The 27,597-nt window shown below is 44.8% G+C and overlaps 1 protein-coding gene across 19 annotated transcripts in view; it reads left to right on the top strand.

The window, feature by feature from the left end:
- The window catches only part of DLG1 (discs large MAGUK scaffold protein 1), a 370,222-nt gene that overhangs the window by 292,341 nt on the left and 50,284 nt on the right, over positions 1-27,597 (top strand). For 5 of the 19 annotated variants that reach the window (XM_040349479.1, XM_040349473.1, XM_040349487.1 and 2 more), the window contains 5 exons: positions 2,912-3,011; positions 8,510-8,551; positions 8,871-8,906; positions 20,616-20,666; positions 21,098-21,199. In XM_040349479.1, the coding sequence (XP_040205413.1) occupies positions 2,912-3,011; positions 8,510-8,551; positions 8,871-8,906; positions 20,616-20,666; positions 21,098-21,199 (331 nt within the window). Of the gene's footprint in view, positions 1-2,911; positions 3,012-3,441; positions 3,476-8,509; positions 8,552-8,870; positions 8,907-20,615; positions 20,667-21,097; positions 21,200-27,597 lie in introns of all 19 variants that reach the window. The other 14 variants (XM_040349484.1, XM_040349478.1, XM_040349488.1 and 11 more) reach the window with 6 other exon arrangements.

Here is a 27,597-nt window from a genome sequence, read left to right as displayed (position 1 = left end):
GTGCATAATCATAAGCAGCCATAATGATAGGACGAATGGAGGTAATTGGTTTGGTACCAAATTTCAGTTTTAAACTTGAAGTAAGCATATTAGACTAATTTAGCTTAAATATGATTCCTCTTTAATGTTTGTTTTTGTTCTGCATTCCCTTTCATATTTGTTCATACCCTGTACATACCCTGTTGAAGGTACAAGCTTCCCAGAGTCTGCAATTCCTATCCAATTGGTCTGTGTCCAAAATGGTAGCACATTTAAAGGGCAACTACACCTTTTGGCTTAAGTCATTAAAATGTCTTATTGACACATTTGGCAAAGGCTTTCAATGTACCAGCAGTCTGAAGTCATCATATTTGATTTTGCCACAACAATTTTGTTTTGTAAAGGCAGATTTTTTTTTCTGTATATGCTTTTATTCCAAACCCACTTGACGTCAAACTATGGATTTGGTTGCTTTGAGTTTCAGTATATTCTACCGTTAATGCATTAAATAAGCCTCTGTCTTATTGTATAAGAATTTCTGATTCACACACATTTATTGAGCTAATAGATTATACGTTGTATAAATATTAACCTTGGTGTGTAAAATAGCCAGGTAGCATTGTTTAAACTACATACACATTTGCTTGTGCTTATGCCCTCCTCTTCACTTCTTCTCTTTTTTTGTTTAAACCATTTACTCGGTTTTTGTTCCTGGAATGCCATATATGGTGGAGATTAATATTACTAACACATTTTTGGAACTGGCCAATTTATATTAATTTTGGCTTCTTGTATTCTGTTTTTTTTCTGTTGATGGTTGGGCCATGTGTCATGACATGTAGTTTAAAATTTAGTAATTCCAGTGAAACAATCTGTAATGCTTGTAGATTGGTTTACTACTATGAGACTGACTTACAATAAGTATGCTAGAACTTATCAGAACAAAAAGTATATGAACGTTAATGTAATGCAATTGTGTACTTTTACGTTGCAACCATAAAATGGACAAATGAAGGCTATACTGGAGAAAATTACATTATTGAAAAACTTATGGTAAAAATATAAAGCATATTTATTTGTGAACTACAGAAGATGCAGGTACGCGTTGGAGGTATATGCTAATACAAATGCGCCAATAGACTGGCTTCGATACTATACACCTACCCCAATCTGTCCAGCTATCAACTACTCTGTCAACTTTTAGGCATTCCCTGAAAACCTAACAACTGTATTTTCACTATCTCCATTAGCTCATCCCCCACAGTTATTACATTTTGTATCATTTGACATTCCCTTTTAGGTTCTGTTTGCCCACATGTTGCAAAGTGCTAAGAAAGCTGTTGGTGCTATATAATGCTTATATATTAATAAAGCAGACCTCCAAAAGCAACTTCCACAAAAACCTGTAGATAATTAAGCTAAAGGCTACAAAAATATCTATATTTTAAACTAAACTCCAGCAAGCTGCTCAATACACATTTGAAATACAAATAAACTATCTTCCCTAAGAACAGTCCTGCTATGCAGAGTGCTACAACATGCAAAATAAGACACTATTCAGTAGCTGGATTTGTTTTTTACTGGTTCATAATGGTAGTGTTTTTTATATCTGAATGTAATTCATCTTAAAGTTAAAGATCTCATTACATCATTCATTTTTTACATTGTTATCCACCTCATGGTGCAAAGTACCTGAAGCACTTTGTCCCATTTTGCTAGGTGCTTCCCAAGTCAAGTTATGAGGTTTGACCTGCCGCCTCCCCCCCCCAACCTCCTCATGGTCCTATGGGGGCCTGAAAAGTGCAAACAGTTGTAATTATAGTTGTTCCTTTAGTCCCTGTTCACACCAGTGCAACTTGTCATGCGATTTGACAGTTTCAAATTGCATGACAAGTCGAACACCATTGACGGCAATGGAACTGAAGTGCCAAATCGATTTGAAAAGCTCCTGCATTATTTTTTGCGCTTTCAGGTGCGACTTGCATAGACATCTGTTGCACCTGAAATCAAATTGAGTGCTACTTCACTTGAAGTAGCACGATTACAAAGTCACGTTCGCTATGAATGGGGGCTAAAGAGATTACAGTCAAAATATACCAATAAGTGATAAAGCAAATTTGTTTACTTCCTGTCTAGAAATATAATGGAAACACAGCAATTTTCCTTCAACAGCAGTTATGTATTACATTTTAAAGAGATTTGGCTTTGTAAATAAATCACACCAGGAATAGCCTAACCTAGACTCTAGTTTTTGCTTTCAAGGAAGGTTAGAGGTCTACTGTTTGGTCAGTAACAGAACCTTTGGCATGTGGTTGCTGAAGACCACCTGTTTGGTGAGCCTAGATCACCTATATTGCACTGACTGGCACATTACTTGGTATTTGACATGCTACTGTAAATCTGAAAAACTGCATATTATCACTGCGATGGTCTTTACATTACGGTTTACAAAAACTGTAAACGTGAAGGTTTTTTTTTTATATATCCGTTCTTGAATGTGCATTCATTTCTAAACTCCCCTTAAACCATTCAAAAGGTCTATATGTCCATATGCCAGTCACAAACCTTATCCACATTAAAGCTACCTGCATCTAATGTATAGTAACCATGGCAAGTTCATAGGTTTGACTTTGACAGTGAATTTTGATAACCGTGGAACTTAAGGACCCAATATTTGTTGTCAAGCATGCCCATGTACCTGGGCAATATATTTTACATGTTTTTCTTAGACAACTGGTGCACAGTCAAATTGCAAGAACATATCCACTGTTACTCAGCATTACAGATTGTTTTCAGTATTTGTTGCTGGAATGTCTTACATTTTAAGCTGTATGTTTGGAAACTCTGGTCAGCTTCCACATTTCTGCTAGGGCGGGGCATTTGTACACACGGACATTAGACATCCTTTGTTTTGCCCCTTCCTTTTCTTCAGCAGTCATTCAATGACAAGCGTAAAAAGAACCTCTTTTCCCGAAAATTCCCATTCTACAAGAACAAGGACCAGAGTGAGATGGAAACCAGTGATGTTGACCGTAAGTATGTGGACTATAATGGCAAGCTCTAGAGAGGTCTGCTAGTTTGCAGTAGGGTATTGCAAATGAGGCATTTTCAAGAACAGTAACTGGTTTTCAAATTGTATAACCGTGCATTTTACATTTATAACAGGACTTGCAGAGAATATGAAGCTAGGGTAGTGGCTACATGGCCCTCGAAAAAACTGCTAGCTGCTTTAAATGAGGTCTGGATTAAGTCTTACATTATTAATGACTTTTCATATTTGACATTCTGTAGTCATGAATATTCTGAGGGAATGCCTCAGAATATTGTTGTATACCTCAGAGTTGGTTATGGACCTTTTCCTGTGCTTGGAAATGCCTTTTCCAGTGGCGCCGTTTCTGGATATTTTACTGACGTGTTTTCTGTGATTATTTCTTTGTTTTTGCTTGCTCTCTGGGACTACAGGAGATCCCTGACGACATGGGATCAAAAGGCCTGAGTAAGTGACAGAAAAAACACCACCTGAATTACCCATTTATTTTGATATTTCTTTCTGCAGATGGGGGTTACCTGCTTCTATTATGTAAAAAAAAAAAATTCAAAGCTATTTTTAGTGAATAAATATGTATTGTGTGAGTTAAAACTGCAGCTATGTTAAAAAGTAAAGTACGGTATCCTTCTATGCCTTCTTTAACTTGAATTACTCTATAGTTTGTAGTGTCCAGCCTGCATCGGTTCCCTACCAACAAGTCATTCAGGGACTGCAGTCAGCTGCTGGTTTGTTGCCCCATCTATAAATTATCCAACTGACGCTGCATTTCTGCCCAGTAGATTTCTGGTGTATCACTGCATAAGTGCTGCTGAGGTATGCATGGCAGAAATATACAGTAGGTGTTTGCGATATTGTGTTTTTAGCATGACAGCATCGCGCTGATTCTCAGCGACATGGTGCCGAGATCTCGCACTCACTGGAATAGTGACAGCACATTCCAACTTGTGCGTCATAGAAGCGACGGGAGATCCGACTTGGATTCCCGCCAATTCTACACGTGTGCAGCGTTTGTTATGAATCCTGAGGGGGAAGTCCCCGCCGGATTTTAAATAAAAATTCGGCATGGGTTCCCCCCTCAGGAGCATACCGGGCCCTTAGGTCTGTTATGGGTTTTAAGGAGAGCCCCCCTACGCCGAAAAAAAACGGCGTAGGGGGTCCCCCTACAATCCATACCAGACCCGTATCCAAAGCACGCTACCCGGCCGGTCAGGAAAGGAGTGGGGACGAGCGAGCGCCCCCCCCCTCCTGAGCCGTACCAGGCTGCATGCCCTCAACATGGGGGGGTTGGGTGCTCTGGGGCAGGGGGGCGCACTGCGGCCCCCCCACCCCAGAGCACCCTGTCCCCATGTTGATGAGGACAGGGCCCCTTCCCGACAACCCTGGCTGTTGGTTGTCGGGGTATGCGGGCGGGAGGCTTATCGGAATCTGGGAGCCCCCTTTAATAAGGGGGCCCCCAGATACCGGCCCCCCACCCTAAGTGAATGGATATGGGGTACATCGTACCCCTACCCATTCACCTGGAGGAAAAGTGGTAAAAACACAAATAAAAAACACAGGGTATTAAAATATTTTATTAGTCTGCTCCGGAGGCTCCCCCTGTCTTCTTTAGCTCTGTTTACCAGGGGGGGCTTCTTCTTTGACGTCTTCGGGTGGGGGCCGCTCTTCGCCGCCGTCCGGTTCTCTTCCACCGCCGGGGGGGGGGTCGCTTTTATAAAAGCGCCCACTCCTCGGCGGGTTTCCTCCGACGTCTTCGGCGGGGGGTGGTGTGCTTCTTCTTCCGCTATCCGGGGGGGTCTTCTTCGGCTATCCGGGGTCTTCACTCTCCGGGGGTCTTCTGCTATGTTCGCCGATCTCCGCTGTTGACTCGGCGCACCCCGGTTCTTCCTCCAGCTGTCCGGTGCCTTCTCCTTCAGCGCTGTGATACCTACCCATGGGTAGGTATCACATGGGTAGGTACCGAGCATGATGGGACTGTGAGGCCTATATAGGTCCGATGAAAGCAGCGCACCTGCCATTTCAGCGAGAAGAGCCGGCGTGTCAACATCTGGAGAAGAGAAGAAGATGACGTCACAGCCCGGAAGAAGAAGAATACCTCACAGCACGGAAGAAGAAGATAGACGTTCAGCGCTGAAGGAGAAGGCACTGGACAGCTGGAGGAAGAACCGGGGTGCGCCGAGTCAACAGCGGAGAGCGGCGAACATAGCAGAAGACCCCCCGGAGCGGAGAAGACGTCACAGAAGAGCGGTAAAGACCCCGGAGAGCAGGAGAAGACCCCCGGAAAGCGGAAGAAGAAGCTCCCCCTGGTAAAAGAGCTAAAGAAGACAGGGGGAGCCTCCGGAGCAGACTAATAAAATATTTTAATACCCTGTGTTTTTTATTTGTGTTTTTACCACTTTTCCTCCAGGTGAATGGGTAGGGGTACGATGTACCCCATATCCATTCACTTAGGGTGGGGGGCCGGTATCTGGGGGCCCCCTTATTAAAGGGGCTCCCAGATTCCGATAAGCCTTCCGCCCGCATACCTCGACAATCAACGGCCAGGGTTGTCGGGAAGGGGCCCTGTCCTCATCAACATGGGGACAGGGTGCTCTGAGGTGGAGGGCCGCAGTGCGCCCCCCTGCCCCAGAGCACCCAACCCCCCCATGTTGAGGGCATGCAGCCTGGTACGGCTCAGGAGGGGGGCGGGCCGCTCGCTCGTCCCCACTCCCTTCCTGGCCGGCCGGGTAGCGTGCTTTGGATACGGGTCTGGTATGGATTGTAGGGGGACCCCCTACGCCGTTTTTTTCGGCGTAGGGGGGCTCTCCTTACAACCCATAACAGACCTAAGGGCCCGGTATGCTCCTGAGGGGGGAACCCATGCCGGATTTTTATTTAAAATCCGGCGGGGACTTCCCCCTCAGGATTCATAACAAACGCCGCACATGTGTAGAATTGGCGGGAATCCAAGTCGGATCTCCCGTCGCTTCTATGACGGCTCTGTCTCCATCGCGGCAAGCCAGCTCGGCGCTGGCTCCCGCGATGGGGCTCGTAGGTGCTCAATCTCGCCGAGAAAGGGAGCGAGATTGACACAATATCGCGTTCACCTACTGTAGCAGCTGCCAGCGCTGTCTTGTGTTTGAAGCCCCAACCTCCAGTACTGTTTTTTAAATACTCATTGCTGTCAGTGACTCACAGAATAGTAAAGTAGGCTTGAGGATCACAGCAGTTTACACATTTAAAAACAAGAGAACAGTGGTGGTTCCCATTTTTCTATTCAGACAGATTGGCTTTAAAGCAGAGGTTCACCCTAATAACATGTATATCTGACCAACTCCCTTATATTTTGTAACAAGTACTGTCCGCAATTAGTTATTTTTTTTTATGCTGTACGTACCTTGTAATCCATTTTTTCAATCTACTTCTCCTCGCGGGAGTAGGCGTTTCTATGCCTAGGGGATTGTCATCTGGGAGCTGGTTAGATATACATGTTGTTAGGGTGAACCTCCTCTTTAAATTAAGGCAATCAGTGGAATATGGGGGCATCATGTGTGCAGTATTCTCTCACAAACTGCATATATTTTTTTTATTTATGAAACTCCAGTCTGAAAACATAAATTTTCTCAGTCAGTGTCAGGGCAATTTACTGCAAGATGTAGAAACCACTTTCAAAGATCTGAAAACATTTTGGGTTTTGTGTGGAGTGCCTATGTGTAATTGTGGCAATAAAACGTATGTAAACCACTTTGATTAAAAGGACAAGTTCTGCTTTTAGAACATGATACACGTTCCACTTGTTTTTAGGGTGCTGGATTGGAACATGTAACATGTTCAATCATCTGCAGCCTCTCCCCTCCCCTCACTCTCTCCCCTCCCCTCACTCTCTCCCCTCCCCTCACTCTCTAAAAATGGATTACAAGGTACCTCCTCCTCCTCCTCCTCCCTCGTTGGAAGAGGAGCGTTTACAGGCTGAACTATACAGAATAAATATTCGACCCAGTAGAATGCATGTGCGCTCAAATGCTATAAGGGCAAAAACGTGCGCAATGCTTGACTTTTAGTGCGTTGTTGTGGGATGTCGGCGCAATGCAATTTTTGCCATACAGATAGTATGGCTGAATTTGCATCGAACAGGACCCTTTTTTGGTCTGCACCAAAATTGGATCGCATGGGTGTGAACACCCATGCGATCCGATTCATGCCCGAACTGTCAGTTCGCAGTGCGATGTAAGAGCTACAGGTGCATCTCCTAAAATTTGAATATCTTCAAAAAGGTCATTTATTTCAGTAATTCAATTCAGAAAGTGAAACTCATATATTTTATATAGATGCGTTACACACAAAGTGATACATTTCAAGCTTTCCTTTCTTTTCATTTTGATTATGGCTTGCATCTAGTGAAAACCCCAAATTCAGTATCTCAGAAAATTAGACTATTACCTCAGACCAATAAAGTATTTTCAATACAGAAATGTTGGCTTACTGAAAAGTATGTCCATATACAGTATACTATGCACTCAATACTTGGTTAGGGCTCCTTTTTAATAACCTATTATAGTGGTTGTAAACCCTCCTAAAGCACTTTCACCTACAGGCAAGCCTAGATTAAGGCTTACCTGTAGGTGTTTGCAATATCTACTAAACCTACACGGTTTAGGAGATGTATGCAGAAAGGAATGCACAGTTGTCTACGGCGCATGCCGTGCAGGTGTTGTGAATTGTAGATGCTGTGATATTGCCAGAAATTCCGGGAGTGACGTCATCGCCGCTTCGGACAATTGCAGAGCCGGAGCGGCGATAACAGGAAGAAAGCTCCGAGGGGACATGGCGGTGGACGGGACCGAGGAGGACTTTGGGGGCTTCAATCTCAGGTAAGTGACACATAATGAGCTAGCATGCTGTGCATACTAGCTCAGTATGCCTTTCTCTTGCATGGGTTTATTTTAAAAAAATCAATTTGTGAGGGTTTACTTCCTCTTTAAAAAACTTTTTTTTTCTTGGTCTTATGTAGTAATCTCATTTTCTGAGATACTAAATTTGGGGTTTTCACTAGCTGTAAGCCATAATCGTCAAAATAAAGAAAAGCTTGAAATATATCTATATAAAGCTAGTTTCACTTTTTGAAATTAATTACTGAAATTAATTGATATGATATTCTAATTTCATGAGATGCGCCTGTATACATCATTACCTGGCCCCTCTATGGGTTTTGAAATGTATGTACAAGGACAACATTTCTGTTACTGGTGCCCTTAATTGTTATGGATTCACTCTACTTACTAAAAGTGATATATTGTGCTATGCAATCGTTTATATTATTGCATCATATGGCCTTTGTATTAATTCATGTGTCCATAATTTTTCAGCTACTTTGTTGTTCTCATCCATTTCCTCTAAAAAAAAAAAAAAGTAACTTATTTTGTTTTGCATTAATATTTAACATTTTCCTTTTGTCCCCACCTAATGTTTGTGTCCTTCATTTTTCCTCATTATGTTGCATTTCAGAACATGTAACCTCTAATGCCAGCGATAGCGAAAGTAGTTACCGTAAGTCTCTTATGCTTCTTGCTTTCTTGCCAACACCTGATTCTTTCTCTTCACACTATTCTATCGTTTTCCCAGTCCTGTCAAATCATGACAGAAGCAATGGGATGAACATTAAAATGTTTGTATTCCGCTATTAATGTTGAGTTCTTGATTGCTTGATATTTCTCTGTAGTAAAACAATTATAAATCTGAAAATAATGTATATACTCTTCCTAATACTCCTGCCTGTAATTGTAGAATGAAAAACAAAATAACTGTAGATATTGGATTCATCTTTTTTTTTTTTTTTTCAATTTCTTTTTTATTGCTAACTTGAAAGTAATCTTGATTACGGATGAGTATGGATGTTCACAAGGTCTATTATACTAATATTTCTTTTATTTTTATACTTTGAAACCTCAAAGTGCTGTTTTTGTTAAATTGTGAAATTATGTATGGTATGCTTTGGAAATTAAATTTCAGCAGGTTATTTTTGGAACCATTTTTCTAATTTGTTTTGCTTTTTGACAGCTTGTGTTGAGGTTTGGAAAGTATAAATCTGCCCGAATGTTTGCATGAGTAATTTGGCTTGCATCATATCAAACTGCATGCTTTTTGTAATGGTTTATTTGCTGTATTTTATTTATTTTCATGGGAGGTAAGTAGCAATATGACAGTAATGAAGAATCCATGAGCAATGACTTGGAATCATCTCATAGAGGAATACTATGAGAATATGTGTTACCATCAAATCTTGGACTTGCTATTGGCCTGAGATGGCAGAATGATCTAGCCACAGGTTGTTGTGCATTTTTTTGGTTTTTAAGAACCATGCATTACCATTTTAATGACTTGAGCAGTCATGTTAATCCAGTGGAGTAGAAGGTAGAAGTTGCCCTTATTTAGGGGAGAATTGTAGTGATAGTCAACTGGACAAGCTGGAATGTTTTCTGTTTGCCATTGATCTCTTGAATAGGGCTGTTTGAATCCGATAAACATGATTGTGGCCGAGTGGAAACTGCAGCAAGCCTGATCTGGCTACAGTCATCAATGTATTATACAGTATATAGAGCTGTGTATGTGATTCTGTTTCATCTGACAGTTTATTAACGAAGTATGGTTTTCCCTTTCTCTGTTTCTCATTTTCTAAAACCTTAAGCAGACCTATTCACTGTCATAATACTGGAAAATCATATACAACTGATGTTACAAATATCATTTGCACTAAGCCATAGTCCCAACATATGCTGTTTCTGTACATAATCAGATCTTTAATAAGATGACCAAGCACTTATAGTCAATAAAGACTTTATTGGACAGGAGAGAAACAATCGAAACGTGTATAGATGGACGAATGTTTAAAAAACATAAAGCAAATTTTTTTTTCATTCATTGGGGGACACGGGATTCAGAGAAATACAAACAAGGACTACCCTAGTATAACCCCCCTTCCCCCCCCCAATTCCTAGCATGTAATTTATTTTTATTTTCTTGCTAGTGTCCCAGATGGGTTCCTTTTTTATCTAGTGAGAAAAATTGAGCCATTTTTATTTTCTCGTAAGATTTTCAGTCAAGACCCCTCTAGTCAATGCTTGATCTAGTCTCTCTAGTGAGGATGTTTCCTCTTATAAGGATTTTGTATGTCTGAAAATCCTCCTAAAGGCTGGGTTCACACTATACTACACGACTTTCATCCTACTTTGCTCTGCGACATTGGTCCTACATTTATCCTACATTGGTCCTACATCCATCCGACTTTAATGAACAGGATACTACTTTGATCCGACTTTGCCCTGGATTTGAAGTCCGACTTTCAATGAGTGGGCATCCGACTTGGATCCCTGCCAATATCAGGCACTGTTTGATATGAAGCTTGAGGGGGAACTCCACGCCAAATTTTAAGCAAAAACCCGTCATGGGTTCCCCTCCAGGAGCATACCAGGCTCATGGGTCTGGTGCATGTTTAAAGGGGAACCCCCTACGCCGAAACAACGGCGTGAGGGTCCCCCCAAAATCCAGACCCGTATCCGAGCAGCAGCCTGGCCGGTCAGGAAAGGGGGTGGGGATGAGCGAGCGGCCCCCCTCCTTAACCGTGCCAGGCCGCATGCCCTCAACATGGGGAGGTAGGTTCTATGGGGCAGGGGGGCGCACTGCGGCCCCCCACAGCACCCTGCCCCCATGTTGATGAGGACAGGGCCTCTTCCCGCCAACCCTGGCCATTGGTTGTCGGGGTCTGCGGGCAGGGAGCTTATCGGAATCTGGGAGCCCCCTTTAACAAGGGGGCCCCCATATACCGGGCATGTTGAGGGCATTCGGCCTGGCACTGTTAAGAAGGGGGCGCTCGCTCGTCCCCACCCCCTTTCCTGACTGGGCCAGGCTGCTGCTCGGATATGGGTCTGGTATGGATTTTGGGGGGACCCCCGTGCCGTTTTTTCGGCGTAGGGGGTTCCCCTTTAAATCCGCCCCAGACCTATGGGCCTGGTATGCTCCTGGAGGGGAACCCATGCCGTTTTTTTGCTTAAAATTTGGCATGGAGTTCCCCCTCAAGATCAGTAGAATACAAGTCGCATGCCAAAGTCGGAGCGTGCAAGACTGCGTTCTGACTTTGATCCTACTTCACTGATGTTCAATGGAGTGAAGTAGGATCAAAGTCGGACCAAAGTAGTACAGGGAGCGTTTGCAAAGTCGGACCGACATGTGTCGGACCAGTTAAGACGGCTCCCATAGGGAAACATTGCTTTTCACACGTCATGCGACATGAGCTCCCAATCTCGGAGCGTATGTCGGACTAGTGTGAACCCGGCCAAAAGCCTTTTTTATGCTTGTAGGTCCTTCCTGGCAGCCAGCTGTTGCCATTATGTCTAAATTACCAGACTTGTAGTTACCTGGATAAGGCACATGTACAAAGACTAGGAACACCTGTCTTTGAGGACCCTACTCTCTAGAACAATCAGAGCTAACGCTGTCAGCTTTGTTGTGTTGATGCTCTAGAGCAGGGGTCTTCAAACTATGGCCCTCCAGTTGTTCAGGAACTACAATTCCCATCATGCCTAGTCAAGTTTGTGAATGTCAGTGTGTTACAATGCCTCATGGGATGTGTAGTTCTGCAACTGCTGGAGGGCCGTAGTGTGAGGATCCCTGCTCTAGAGAATGTACCTCACCAGATCTCTAGAATGTCCCTCATCTCTATTCGTGTGTGCCCAATTTTGTTGCTAAAAGCTTTGTTTGCAGAACCTGCTTGTAAAAAGCGTCTTCTACACGTTTCTTATTTGCACATCCAAGGACACTGTTTAATGTTACTGCTTCCAGAGTTCTCTGCTCCAAAGGTTACAGGATTGGGATCCGTGCAGACTGTACAACTTCAATTATTTTCTGTATATCTTTGATGTTTTGTACATACTCTGGTTTGCTCAACAGTACCTTATGGTGAGTGAGTTCACTAACAAATGAAGTATATCTTCAGTCCAGCAGTTTCATCTCTAAGCAGGACCCTTGCATGTCCAGCATACAAGGTGCTGGTACTTAAAAATTGCCTTGACAAATGAGCCTAATTTGCTCTTGTGGGGGCAGTCTAACAGTTGGTAATTGCGACTGTAATTAGGGGCCAAAGCCTTAGGTCTTGCTGTAAGTTGTAGTACAAAAATGAGTAAACACATGTGCTCTTGGCCTCTCTGTGGATCTCTTTAAGGACTTTATACAGCAACTTTCTTAGCGTGGGGACCTTGTTCATACACATGTGCATGTAAAGTGTTGGTCAGCAGAATTACCCTGCAAGAACCATGTACAACATTTACCTCCAAGTGTAACATTTGTTTAATCCTGTTTCGGGTTAATTACATCCAGAAGGTGATTGTGGGTAAGAGTATGCTGTTACCCGCTTAAAAAGTACACCGTTCAAAAAACCTGCCACTCCTTCCAATAAGCATTCCTTTCACCAATCGGGCCTTGTGCCTCTAAGATCAAACCCTTATTCCTTACAAAGCCATAAACTCTAAAGCCCTCACTCTGGTGGGGGAAAGTTTTGCAGGGAGAGATTGAAAACACCTGGGTCTGCAACATGGTGACTTGCGGCTGCAAGCTGGAATTTGAACTTTCCAATGTTTCTTTGAATCTACATAAAGATGATCTTTTTACAAGTTTGATCAGAGTTATCATTCTGGTCAAGAGAGCGAAAGGTTTGACAATTTGTACTCTACTAAGATGACAAGTCCTGTACTCCAAGTTATAGAATTTCGAGAAGTCAAAATTCCTATTTTTGGTGGGGTAGGGGGTGAATGATAAAGTAGGGAAAGGTTAGAACAGGTTATTTATGTTTTCTGTGTTACTGTTTGGGAGCTTTCCCCCTTGATATTTGTCCTCTTGGCTGATGTCACCAGGATTGAAGGAGCAAAAAATGCAAATATGATTTTGCACTGGAATAGAGTAGAAATCTTCCAGTGGGCATCCTTATTCATTTGACAGCTAATAGGGGACTTAAATAATTTGGAATTTATTGTTGCTTGTGTTTGCAGGACAGGAATTTAATGAAAATCTCCTGAATGGGGCACATATGAAAAAACATAACTGGTTGTAACGATTTTCTACTTTATCAGATGTGTTTTTTTTTTTTGTTTTTTTTTAATTGGCTGTAGATATAATTTAACCACTTCCCGCCAGTTCAATAGCAAATTGACGTCCGGGGAGTGGTTGCGTTATCCTGACTGGATGCCTATTGATGTCCAGCAGGATAACCCCTAGCGCGCGCCGATTGGGGGCGGCGTGTGTTCCTTGGACACACGCCGCCCCCTTCCCTGATCACAGTAAACAGCCAATGAATTTGGCTGTTTACCAGATGATCGGCTGTGTCAGTCGAAAACCGATCACATGGCATAACAGACTCGGCGGCTCACTCTGTGCTTGCATAGCAGGGATCAAGGAAGGCGTGTTTCCCTTGGACACAGCGCTTCCCTGATCAGGGTAAACAGCCAACGAAATTGGCTGTTTACCACGTGACCAGCTGTGTCCAATCACAGCCGGTCAGAAATGTAAACACTGAGGGGCAGTTACTATCTGATCCCTGCTCTCTCCGATCGTGTGAGGAGAGAGCAGGGATCAGTAAGTGAGAGCTATCAGTGTATTGTACTGTGCACAACACGCCTCCCCAATAAAGAGAACCTGTCATTCAGTCCAGCCCATCTGTCAATCAGCCCAGCTATCAATCCTCTGTCACAGGCCCACCCCCATCGGTACCGCCATTGGTACCACCACACAGGCTACCAGTAACGCCATTAATACCACCACCAGTACCGCTTCTAGTACCGCCATTAGGCCCAGCATATCTCTACTGCCACACAGGCCAGCTACCACTATCGCCACTAGTGGTACCTCCATTGGTACCACCACACAGGCCCATCACCACTACCACCAGCAATACCATTATACAGGCCTGCCAATAAGCACTGCCATAATGTCCCAAAGGGTTTACACACCTGAGGAGGCATATGCCATTCTTACCATGTCGGATGATGAGCAGCGGGGAGCTCCCATCATCCGATTCTGGTTCGCAATACGAGCTAATGGAGGATAGTGGATCAAAGTCCGAGTCCGCGGAGGAAACAGTCCCTCCCAAAAGAATGTGATCAGGACCAAGATCGGGAGATCTGCCCACCAGCAGCAGCGCCATACCCCAGGAAGAGGAGCCCAGTACAAGTACTGGAAATACACGCCCAACCCGAAGAATCCAGCCCCAGTCCTACCTTTCCCCCTGCCCTGGCCTTATGGTTGACTGCCAACTGAGGATCCGCTATCATCCCCTCTTTCACCGCCCAGCCAGGTATGCAGCCCGACACTACAAATTTTTCTCAATTCGATTATTTTTGTTTATTTTTTCCACAAGATTTGCTGCAGAATTTGGTGAATCAAACTAATCTGTATGCATCCCAATTTATTGCTGCCAACCCCAATTCTTCCTACGCCCGCATGTTCCAGTGGTGACATCGAACACTGGACGAATTTAAATTGTTTTTGGGCCTTGCGTTCAATATAGGGCTTACAAAAAAAGAACGAAGTCCATGCATATTGGTCCCAACACCCCATCCAACACATGCCCATATATTCCGCTGTCATGTCCAGGACAAGATACGACATGATTATGCATTTTCTCCACTTCAATGACAATTCACAGTGCCCCCTGAGATCATCCCAACCACGACAAATTGTACAAGATACGCCCCCTAATCAATTCCTTTTCTCAGCGATGTAGAGAAGTTTTCATCCCAGACCAAAAAATGTGTGTGGACGAGTCCCTCATACATTTCACTGGTCGACTGCACTTCAAGCTGTATATACCAAGCAAGAGAGCCAGGTATGGGTTGAAATTAAATTATGCGATCGAGCCACTGGATACGTCTTCACATTACTGATCTACGAAGGCAAAGACTCCCAGCTCCAGCCCAGTGATTGACCCACACATATTGGAACCAGTGGGAAAATTGTCTGGGAGCTGGCAATACCCCCTGTTCGAAAAATTATACCATTTATATGTCGTCAACTATTATACCAGCCTGTCCCTTTTTCGTCACCTTTACAGTAAAAAAAAACCCGGCCTGCGGTACCTTTAACCACTTACATACCAGGCACTTACGCACTTTCCCGCCCAACCCAATTTTCAGCTTTCAGCAGTGTCGCACTTTGAATGTCAATTGCGCGGTCATGCTACACTGTACCCAAACAAAATTGGCGTGTTTTTTTCCCCACAAATAGAGCTTTCTTTTGGTGGTATTTGATCACCTCTGCGACTGAAAATTTTGAAAATAAATACGTTTTTATTTTTTCCTGTTAATTTTTTTGTAAATAAGTAAGTTTTCTCTTTCAATTTACGGGCACTGATATGGCGGCACTGATGAGGTGGCACTGATGGACACCGATGAGGTGGCACTGATGGACACCGATGAGGTGGCACTGATGGACACCGATGAGGTAGTACTGATGGGCACCGATGAGGTAGTACTGATGGGCACCGATGAGGTGGCACTGATGGGCACTGATAGGCGGAGCTGGTATGCGGCACTGATGGGCACTCATGGGTGGCACTGAATGAATGAATGACTTGTATAGCGCTACACATGCGAACTGAATCGCCTCTGGGCGCTTTTTCCAGCCAGTGTCTGCTTGGCTGGTGCAGTCATTTTACCCTGTAGGATCTCGACACGCTTGGCACTGATGGGCACTCATGGGCGGCACAGATGGGCACTGATAGGTGGGCACTGGGCATGGATGGGCATTGAGGGGTGGCACTGATGGACACTGGGGTGGCACTGATGGACACTGGGGTGGCACTGATGGACACTGGGGTGGCACTGATGAACACTGAGGGGTGGCACTGATGAACACTGAGGGGTGGCACTGATGAACACTGAGGGGTGGCACTGATGAACACTGAGGGGTGGCACTGATGGATCCATGTTGCCAATCAGTGCCCATTTGTGGGCACTGATTGGCTTTTTTTTTTTTTACTGCCCTTTTTATTTTTATTGCCCCTTATTTTTTTGCCCTTCCCTGGTGGTCCAGTGTGGGCTTCCCTGGTGGTCCAGTGTGGGCATCCGAGGGGGGGCAGCGCTGATTAACAATCAGCGCGAACCCCCCCCCCTGTCAACAGAGCCGCCGGCTCTCCTGTACTCGCATCTGTCAGACGCGAGTGAGGAAGAACCATCGACTCTTCCTGTTTACATTGTGATCAGCCGTGACTGACACCCGCATCACCGATCGCCACGGGCGCGCGCCGGCATGAAATCCTGCAGGACGTCAATAGACGTCCAGTCAGGATTTCCGAACCACTTCCCGGACGTCAATCTGCTATTGACCGGGCGGGAAGTGGTTAAAAAAAAACGGAAGGGATTCCTTCAAAATTTGTTGACAAAAAAATTGCAAAACGGAGAATCGGCATTCATGAGGAAAGCGTAGCTGTTGGCCATGAAGTGGAGGGACAAGAAAGATGTAAATCTAACATAAATCTAGCCAAGAGGTTTTAATAAAAAAATAAAAATTATTGCCCTCTAAATATAAAAAACGAATAAGCAGTGCCACTCTTACAACTGACAGCAGGGGGAGCAGGTCTGGCAGGCAGGATGGCTAAGAATCCCAGAGCGGCCTATAGATGTAGACTGAAAGCAGCAAGTGATCTGCAGATGCCCAGTGTATATTTGTTTAATCACCATGTGGTGTTGCCCCAATCCCTCGGATGTGGTGCACCACTAAGATGACACTAACCGTGGCGGCAATATAAACAAAAGGGGGGAGCAGGGAGACTAGAATACATTACAAGAGCCACACAGGAACAAGTCGCACTAACGGAATTCCTGCCGGTACACTCCACTGATGGCAAGACACAGGCTGCTTCATGGCAACATAGTTTACATGGTTGACATGATGATGCGTTTCAGGTTTGTGTCTCCCCCTTTGTCAAGTCTTGAGTTGCATGCCCATCATTTGTTAATTTGCAACAAGCTTCTGTGTTTGATGTGTTACTTTGTTTTATACCAGGCACATTTTCAGTTCTATTAGTATTCAAGTAATATAATAGAAGCATGCCAATTGTGTGTTCTGTTCATTGTTTAAATGCTGTGCTTTTTTATATTATATGGTATTGATTTTGTTAAACCTTGCATACAAGTGACATTTTTCATCCTTTAAGATACCTTAAAGACCTAGTTGACCTTTGTTAAAGAACTGCTCTTTCACTCCAGGGTCTTCAAACTTTCTAAATGGCAAATTTACTTTAGACTTTAGGAGCGCGGGACTGTGGCCATTGGGAGTTAAAAAGGTCACAACATTAGGATTAACAAACAACTCTTCTTTGCTGACAGTGGGAGGAATTGTCCCATCATTGGTTTCATTGTGCACCAACGTTAGGGGGAGTTGTGCCCCTTTGTTGGTGTCAGTGGGGGGGAATTGTGCCCCTTTGTTGGTGTCAGTGGGGGGGAATTGTGCCCCTTTGTTGGTGTCAGTGGGGGGGGAATTGTGCCCCTTTGTTGGGGTCAGTGGGGGGGAAATGTGCCCCTTTGTTGGGGTCAGTGGGGGGGAATTGTGCCTCTTTGTTAGTGGGGGGGAATTGTGCCCCTTCATTGGTGTCAGTGGGGGGGAATTGTGCCCCTTCGTTGGTGTCAGTGGGGAGGAATTGTGCCCCTTCGTTGGTGTCAGTGGGGGGGGGGGTATTGTGCCCCTTCGTTGGGTTAAGTAGTTATTCCAGTGGAAACTATGTGTGCAGAGGGTAAAGGTGCGGTAACTACCATATGGGCAAATCACTACCCACAGTGAGACATGGGGAAAAAAATCAAGAGATGGTGTTTGCGCTCCAATAGCATAGAATGGTGTAAGTGGTAAAATGTATAAATAACCAAAATAGTATAATGCACATTCATTTATCAATTATACTATTTTGGTTATTTATACATTTTACCATTTACACCATTTTATGCTATTGGAACGCAACACCATCTCTTGATTTTTTTCAAGGTGCCCCTTCGATGATGTCAGTGGATGAAATAGTGGCCCAAGGGCAGCATTAAAGTTATCAAAGGGTCGCAGTTTGGAGAGACCCCTGCTCTAGACCAGTTCTGAACCTCAGTCCTCAAGTACCCACAACAGGCCATGTTTGCAGGTTTTCCTTTATCTTGCACAGGTGCTTTAAATCGGAGGCAATGACTTGGTATTTTGGACAGCTAATTTACCTAAGAGAAATTCCCAAACATGGCCGTTTGGGGGTACTTGAGGACTGAGGTTGAGAACCACCGTATCGCCATCTGTCTGATTTTATTGGATGTCAGCGGACATGTCACCGCTGACATCCGACGCGTTTCATAGAGAGGCATGGAGCGGCCATTAAGGTCCGCCGAAAAAACTGACAGGCGGACCTGAACGGTCCGGCAGTATGAAAGGGGCCTAAGAAATGCATCCAAGAGTAAAATAAGCTGCTTACATCAAGTAAGAATAAAAACCGTAGTAAAAAACAATGGGAGTAGCGACACTCTCACCTCCACACCGCACTTCCGTAAAATGCCACTGGAAATTACGTCATAAGGCTCCACCCGACATGTTGCATCACTAGTCACATGATTTCCTCAGGGACTTGGCACTGCATTCTTTCTGTGTGTGTATATGTATGTTTGTATATATATGTGTGTGTGTGTATGTATGTATATGTATGTATGTATGTATGTGTGTGTGTGTGTATATATATATATATATATATATATATATATATATATATATATATATATATATATATATATATATATATATATATATATATATATATATATATATATATATATATATATATATATATAATCATGCACACTCTATATTACCAAAAGTTTTGATACGCCTGCCTTTACATGCACAGGAACTTTAACCACTTAACGCCCGCCGCACGCCTATTTACGTCCACAGAATGGCACGTACAGGCAGATGGGCGTATATATACGTTTCCGCGGGTCCGATCAGGACCCCCCCCGCGGCAGGCGGATTCCCGCGGGGAGTGATCCGGGACGACGGCGCGGCTATTCGTTTATAGCCGCGATCGCTCCCCGGAGCTGAAGAACGGGGAGAGCCGTATGTAAACACGGCTTCCCCGTGCTTCACTGTGGCGGCTGCATCGATCGAGTGATCCCTTTTATAGGGAGACTCGATCGATGACGTCAGTCCTACAGCCACACCCCCCTACAGTTGTAAACACACACTAGGTGAACCCTAACTCCTACAGCGCCCCCTGTGGTTAACTCCCAAACTGCAACTGTCATTTTCACAATAAACAATGCAATTTAAATGCATTTTTTGCTGTGAAAATGACAATGGTCCCAAAAATGTGTCAAAATTGTCCGAAGTGTCCGCCATAATGTCGCAGTCACGAAAAAAATTGCTGATCGCCGCCAATAGTAGTAAAAAAAAAATAATTAATAAAAATGCAAAAAAACTATCCCCTATTTTGTAAGCGCTATACATTTTGCGCAAACCAATCAAAATAGGTAGAAGAATACGTATCGGCCTAAACTGAGGGAAAAAAAATGTTTATATATGTTTTTGGGGGATATTTATTATAGCAAAAAGTAAAAAATATTGCATTTTTTTTTTTAAATTGTCGCTCTATTTTTGTTTATAGCGCAAAAATAAAAACCGCAGAGGTGATCAAATACCACCAAAAGAAAGCTCTATTTGTGGGGGAAAAAGGACGCCAATTTTGTTTGGGAGCCACGTCGCACGACCGCGCAATTGTCTGTTAAAGCGACGCAGTGCCGAATTGCAAAACCTGGCCTGGGCATTTAGCAACAAAATGGTCCGGGGCTTAAGTGGTTAATAGCATCCCAGTCTTAGTCCGTAGGGTTCAATATTGAGTATTAATATATCTTTGGTTGATAATATTGAAATCTCTTGATGGGTTGGTTTAGTTTTCAATGGTCAATGATGGACGGAATTGCTCACTGACACATTTATATGCAACGCTATTAGAAATATCTGCCTGCCAGAGATCAAAGCTCTCGTTGCATGCAATGTAAATTGATATTCTTGCTGCATTTTTAATAATGTGAAACACATTTAAAGAGTTGGAAAAATAAAACCTCTACTCCTGTATGGAATGTGACAAGTCGATAAAGCCTATGCTGAGATCTTCTGGAGTCTTTGCTAGATATACAGAGATAAAGGTTAATTCAGTTTGTCAAGCCTGAGTTAATTGTGGGTGAATTTACTCTTGCCGTCTGCCAACCCTTAGTATTGTAGTACTTTTAATAGTAAACAGCAGGGGTTCCAACTAATTCCAAAAAGAAGCCCCTGCAGTTGAGTGCAAATGGAAAGATTACAGAAAATACCTGTATGGGCTTGTGGTTCAATGCTATTGATACGTCACATTTACACATTCATAGCAAATTAAATAAATATTTAATACTCAATTAAATCATTACATGCTAAATATAAAATGTTGTGTAACGTGGACTGAGGGTAGATAAAATTATTCCTGTTACTGAGAAAATGTTACTTGTAATATAGTATTCTGCTTTCCAGACTTTTTTTTCCGGACTTTTCTCCTTATTTGTATGTATTTTCTTGTTAGGTGGTCAAGAAGAATATGTTTTATCATATGAACCAGTCAGTCAACAAGAAGGTTTGCAAAAATAAATTTACCATTTTAAAATGTTTAGTTGTGTTTGCTTTCGAGGGCTGTTTAAAATTAAGTGATCCTAAACATATACGGTTTAATTTATATTATCGCTTAGCAAAAATTGTTTCCTTTTCTGTAAGTAGTTAGCTTACTGATTTTCTCAGAAATCTGCATTAAAGTGATTGTAAAGGCAAGGGTTTTGCACAGAGCAGCTCCAATCACTCCCCCACCAGTGCTCTGGGCAGCTCCTCCACCCCATTCCCCCCCTGCCAAGTGCCCCTATAGTAAGCTGCTATCCTATATCCCAAGGGAAAAGGGTATCTTATTATGAATAATTCATGGGGTGAAATGTTACAAAGTAAAAAAAAAAATGGACCTGATTCTGAAAAACGTTCTCCCAAGATTCTAAACTTTTTTTTTTTTTTTTTTTTCAGTAAATTATTCTCGACCAGTAATTATTTTAGGGCCAATGAAGGACAGAATTAATGATGATTTGATCTCTGAATTTCCTGAAAAGTTTGGGTCTTGTGTTCCCCGTAAGTATTTCTGCATTGAGGAACTGTATTTGGTTTCCGTGTAAAGGTTTTGTAAAAAAAACAAGGAATTCAATGGTCAGCGAAGCGGTCTTTCAGAACCACTCCTCTTCAACTGTGGATAATGGTTAAAGAATATGTTTCACCAACATTTCAGATTACTGATGTGTGTCTGTTGTACCATTTTCTTGTGTTAAGTTTCCGGTTTGTATTTTTTTCCCCCTTTTTATTGGAAATACCTGGTTAACCTGTCAGTCCCCCTTCTTCAAACGTTAAGTCCCGCCCACACAGGCCAAATATCGACATTCGGCCCATGTATACACAAGCCTAGCCAACAGAATTTATTTCTGTCTAGCGGGCATGTTGGATGACCAGCATCTGATCAGCGCTTGCAGCCAATGGCTGTGATCGCTGACTGGTGTGTTCTGGTGGGGGGCAGTTTAACTATTGAAACACAATAGCTTAGAGGGGAGATCGCTGTACTAACATTGGATCATTATTACAGCGTGCACCTCCCGAGCGTTCAGCTTTGTTTTTTGTTCAGCCCACTGGATGGAACAAGAAAAAATGATACTGTGTACCAGGCATTTGTCATGAAAGCACATCCTTCCCATCGGGGTCAGTTATCTGGTTGCTGGGAGAACAGCCTGCCTGTCTTCCAATAAACAGACTTGTGCTCACATGCCCTCCCTGCAGGGCCATTCAATGGAGGGAAATCTGTGTACTTTCTCCTTCCCTACCTCCTCTAAGCTCCTTATGCAGTGGAGAACAGAGATTGAGTGATCATTTATAAATGGGGGAAAAAACAGTGAACTATTTATGTTGAAGAAACTAGTTTGAGATGATTGAGCTTTGTGACATGGTGCATTATCTTTCTGGAAGTACCCATCAGAAGATGGGTAAACTCTACTTATAAAGGAATGGGCTTTGTCAGCAACAATGCTCAGGTAGACAGACAATTCTTTCACCGCTCCAGGTGAGCCTCGTAGATCATCAAGGGTTGTTGAACCACCAGGGTGCCGGCAATGCTGATTATAGCACATAGACGAAAAAAACTCTGGATAGCCGCACTCCAAAATGACTTAAAATAAAGTTGGTCTTTTATTGTCAAAAGCACATGCAGACACTGCAAACAACAAGTACAGAATGGCCGACGCGTTTCACGCTGCAATACTTGTACTGGGCTCCTCTTCCTGGGGTATGGCGCTGCTGGTGGTGGGCAGATCTCCCGATCTTGGTCCTGATCGCATTCTTTTGGGAGGAACTGTTTCCTCCGCGGACTCGGACTTTGATCCACTATCCTCCATTAGCTCTTATTGCGAACCAGAATCGGATGATGGGAGCTCCCCGCTGCTCATCATTCGACATGGTAAGAATGGCATATGCCTCCTCAGGTGTGTAAACCCTTTGGGACATTATGGCAGTGCTTATTGGCAGCGTGAAACGCGTCGGCCATTCTGTACTTGTTGTTTGCAGTGTCTGCATGTGCTTTTGACAATAAAAGACCAACTTTATTTTAAGTCATTTTGGAGTGCGGCTATCCAGAGTTTTTTTCGTCTATGTGCTGTAATGCTCAGGTAGGCCGTGGCATTTAATCACTTCCCGCCCGCCATATAGCAATATTACGTGCGTAAAGTGGTTGTGTTATCCTGACGTTCCATGACGTGATCCGGTTAAGAAGATGGGGCACGCGCCGATTGGTGGTGCTGTGTGTCAGTCTGACACACCGCAACACTAATCTCAGTGAAGAGCCTCTAATAGATCACAGCTGATCACAATGTAAACAGGAAAAGCCATAACCCGGCTTGTACGCTCGCGTCTGACAGACGCGAGTAGAATGTCAGTGAGCCGATCGGCGGCTCTCTTGGCGGGTGGTCTGCGCTGCCCCCTGAGGATGCCCACCCAGGACCACCAGGAATGCCAATCGGTGCCCACCAGAAATGCCTGCCAGTGATTTTATGTCAGTGATACCCATCAGTGCCACACATAAGTACCCTTCATTGTTGCTTATCATGCCACTGATGAGTGCCCATAAGTGCCGCCTTGTCAGTGCAGCCTCATCGGTGTCCATCAGTGAAATTGTATTTACAAACGAAGAAAAACTTTTTACTTTTTTTTTTTTTATTTGTTTAGCCAGGTGATCAAATACCACCAAAAGAAAGCCTTATTTGTGGGAACAAAATTATAAATTTTGTTTGGGTACAGTGTAGCATGACCGCGCAATTGTCATTTAAAAAGCGACAGCGCTACAAGCTGAAAATTGGCTTGGGAAGGGGGAGGTGCCCTGGAATTGAAGTGGTTAAACGATGCACAATCAAATGGTACTAAGGGGCCCCAAGTGTGCCAGGAAAATATCCCCCACACCATTACACCACCAGCCTGAGCCAATAATACAAGGCTCCTGGATCCATGCTTTCTTTCTCGTACATCACGGGACACAGAGCGGCATATTCATTACTAGTGGGTTATATGGAGTACCTTCAGGTGATGGACACTGGCAATCTCAAACAGGAAGTGCCCCTCCCTATATAACCCCCTCCCATAGGAGGAGTACCTCAGTTTTTTCGCCAGTGTCTTAGGTGTTGGTGCACGTTGAGGCTGTGCCTGTAGTAGTCCTTGGGACCAGGGCCAGCTGACCGGATCCGTCCAAGGTGCTTCATAGCCAAAGTGGACGGTACCCGGGCCCCAATTCGTGGATGGGGTTTTGCCTATAATGCATCTCCTTGGAGGGCTGGACCCTGGGTTCCAGGTCTGGTTTCTAACCTAGAGAATACCTGTTGCCAGTGGTGCTGTATAGGTCCAGGTTGTGGTGTTCTTTTAAGACCCCAGTCCCTGAAGGTCTATGACCATACCCACGGTGAAGGGTGAAGATTGGGCCTCTTGCAGAGCAATACCCTGCGGCGTGGAAAGGTAAGCAGGGGGCCTACGGAACTTGGTTTGTCAGTAGGCTTCCTACAGGGGATTCTTGGGCAGCCTATTTATGCCTCTGTGCATGGGCAAAGGAGAACCACAAAGTTTTCAAACGGGATGGCTCAAAACACCCAGGTATAGTTCCCCTGGCTGGGCTAGTAGGCTGCTGCTGCTTCTGTCACAAGGAGGGCCTTTTTTGGGCAGGGTGTTCCACAGAGAAGGAACCATACCATTAGGGAGACAGTTTAAAGCTTCCCTTTTACCTGTGTCTGCTGCTCCAGCGTCTAAGGTCCTGGTGTCTCCTCTCCACATGGCTTCCTGCTTCCCCTAGCGGCGTTTGACGTAAATCCTGGAGGGCTGTTCAGTCTGTAAAGGCTGTGAGGGGACACGGAGCAGCGATGCTGGCTACAGCATAGGAAGGTTTGACAGAGCTTTCTGGCACAGTGACACCCGGTGGCAGTTGTGGGAAGTACACCTTACTAAGGAGCCTCTGGCTTAAAAGTTTGCATTCAAGCCTGTGTACTAAGCAGCGCCTTTGAACACTTAGGGTGCTCACCTAGCCCAGCATTAGGGGGTCAATACCAGACAAAAAAAAAAAAAGATTTTTTCTGGTTGAAGCCCTTGGGGCTCAGTATTGATTTTCCCTTTTTATAGGTTATGGGAGGTTTGGAGTCCCTCTAACATTACCCTATCCTATTGTTTCACATTTATTTGATTATATGTGTATTTTCTCCAGCTATTACAGTCAGTTGTATACTAGCGGAGTGCCTCAGAATTTGTATATTATGGCTCCTAAGGGTGCAGGTAGGGCTAAGAACGCTAAAACGGTTAAAAAACCAAAAGGTTCTCCATCGGGCTCTGAGGATATCCAAAATCGAGTGGCCCCTACTACTCCGGAATGCCCGGAAGTTGTTGTCCTAGGTGAGCCATCAGGGTTGCTAGGTGCTATGGCTGGCCCTACTCAACCAGCTCCTTCCTATGTAACGGAAGAGATGTTAGCCTCCACCTTGGGTGGATTGGAAAGGAGGATGGCCGCTCTAATTACGGCATCTTTGGCAGGGAAGAAGCGGGTTAGATCCCCGTCTCCCAGGTCTGAGTCTCTGGAGGAGGATATCCTCTCCGACTGACGAATTGGAGGATCAAGGAGACCAGACAGAGGGAGGTCAGGATCACCTTGACCATTTAGGTTCTGAGGATTCTACAATAGAGGAACCTTTTTCAGCTTCTCACGCAGAAAGACTGTGGGTTCAGTCCCTAACGGATATGGTGCGGTTGGCTTTTAAGATACCTGTGCCTCAGCCTCTGGCCTCCGCGGTATCCTCATTGGGCTCCCTGAAAGCGCCCCAAGCCAATTTGGTATTCCCGGTACATCCTTTGTTAAAGGACCTGATTTTTCAGGACTGGGCTAAGCCAGACAGGTAACCTTTAGAGGAAGAGTTTTCAAAGAGATGGGCTGTCCCTACTGTGGACGCAGCCATCTCATGTGTGAACAGATCTTTAACTTGCAGGTGTTTAAGGATCCGGTTGATAAACGCTTGGAAACATTACTTAAGGCCTCCTTTACTTCAGCAGGGGCGATAGTTCAGCCCGCTGTGGCTGCTATTGGAGTGGCCCAAGCATTATCAGATAAGACTAAGCAAATGCTTAAACTTATCCCTGCCCAGCAGGCAGAGGAATTTTGGATATACCCAGGGCTATACGCTTTACGGTGGATGCTATCAAGGACTCCATCCAGCAGGCGTCACGTTTATTCTTATTTCTAATCCATATGAGAAGGCTCTTATGGTTGAAGAATTGGGAGGCTGAGCCCCCGTGCAAAAAACTCCTGGTAGGGTTCCCTTCCATGGAGGACGTCTCTTCGGAGAAGACTTGGATAGATATATTCAGACTATATCAAGCGGCAAAAGCACTCTCTTGCCAGTCAAGAAGAAGGCCCGAGGGCCCGCATTTAGGCGCCAGCCCTCCCCGGGGCAGGGGCCCTCTAATACCAAACAGTATCGACGGCCTCCTGCAAGATCAGGCATTAACAATAAGCCGCAGGGCCAAGCCACTGGGGGCAAGAAGCAGTGGTACCGCAAGCCTGCGAAGCCAGCCCCCAAGTCGGCCCTATGAAGGGGCGCCCCCACCCACGATGGTGGGGGGAAGGCTGCGTCTCTTTGCAGAGGTTTGGGAGGCCACCATTCCCGACTGCTGGGTACGGTCTTCCGTGACCACGGGCTACAAGCTAGAATTTCTAAAATTCCCTCCTCCTCATTACCAGGAGTCAAGAGTACCAGGCGACCCTGTGAAAGGAGCCGCATTGATGGCGGCATTGAATCATCTGCTATGCCAGAAGGTGATAGTAGAAGTACCAGTCCGGGAACAGGGATTGGGGTTCTACTCCAACCTGTTTATCATCCCAAAGTCCAACGGCGATGTCAGGCCAATTTTGGACTTAAAGGGAGTAAATGCGTATCTAAAGGTCCGCTCATTCCGGATGGAAACTATTCGGTCAGCTGTCGCCGTGCTCCAGAAGGACGACTTCATGGCGTCCATAGACATAAAGGATGCTTACCTTCATGTGCCAATTTTTCAGCCACATCAAGTATTTCTATGCTTCTCGGTGGCTCAGCGTCATTTCCAATTTGTGGCGCTCCCCTTCGGGTTGGCTACGGCCCCCCGGGTATTCACGAAGGTCCTAGCCCCAATCCTAGCCAATCTAAGGATCCAGGGGGTCACGGTCCTGGCTTACCTGGACGACCTCTTGGTCGTAGACCATTCATCTCCTGGCCTGGAAAGAGCAGTGGCCCTCGCGGTTCAGTACCTCGAGAGGTTCGGCTGGGTCCTAAATCGAGACAAGTCAGCATTCCTGCCCACAAGGCAGCTGGATTATCTCGGCATGAGATTGGATACAGAACAACAGAGGGTGTTTCTACCCCTATTAAAGGCCATCAAAGAGCTAATACAAATGGTTCTAAGCAAGAGAAGGCCAACTGTTCGCCTATGTATGCGGCTACTAGGCAAGATGGTGGCCACATTCGAGGCGGTTCCGTACGCTCAGAGCCACACTCGCATCCTGCAGGCAGCCATCCTGTCAGCCTGGAGCAAGAGGCCTCAGGCCTTAGAAATTCCTTGGCCACTCTCACCAAGAGTGCGGCAAAGTCTAGCTTGGTGGTTAAACCCTCAGAATCTCCTGAAGGGAAAGACTTTCAGTCCTGTGACCTGGAAGATAGTAACCACAGACGCCAGCCTGATGGGCTGGGGAGCAATTTTGGATGGTTGCACTCGCCAGGGCTCTTGGGCAGCGGCAGAGAAGCAGTTGCCCATCAATATCTTGGAGCTCAGAGCTGCTCGACTAGCCCTCAGGGCTTGGACGTCCAAACTACAAGGGTTCCCGGTGAAAATACAATCGGACAATGCCACGGCGGTGGCATATATATAAATCACCAAGGGGGAACCAAGAGTCAAGCCGCTCAGAAAGAAGTGAGCTTGATTTTCTTGTGGGCAGAAGC

The sequence above is a fragment of the Rana temporaria genome, chromosome 4 (assembly GCF_905171775.1).
Source record: "Rana temporaria chromosome 4, aRanTem1.1, whole genome shotgun sequence".
NCBI classification, from domain to species: domain Eukaryota; kingdom Metazoa; phylum Chordata; class Amphibia; order Anura; family Ranidae; genus Rana; species Rana temporaria.
This window is presented reverse-complemented; position numbering and strand designations above follow the sequence as displayed.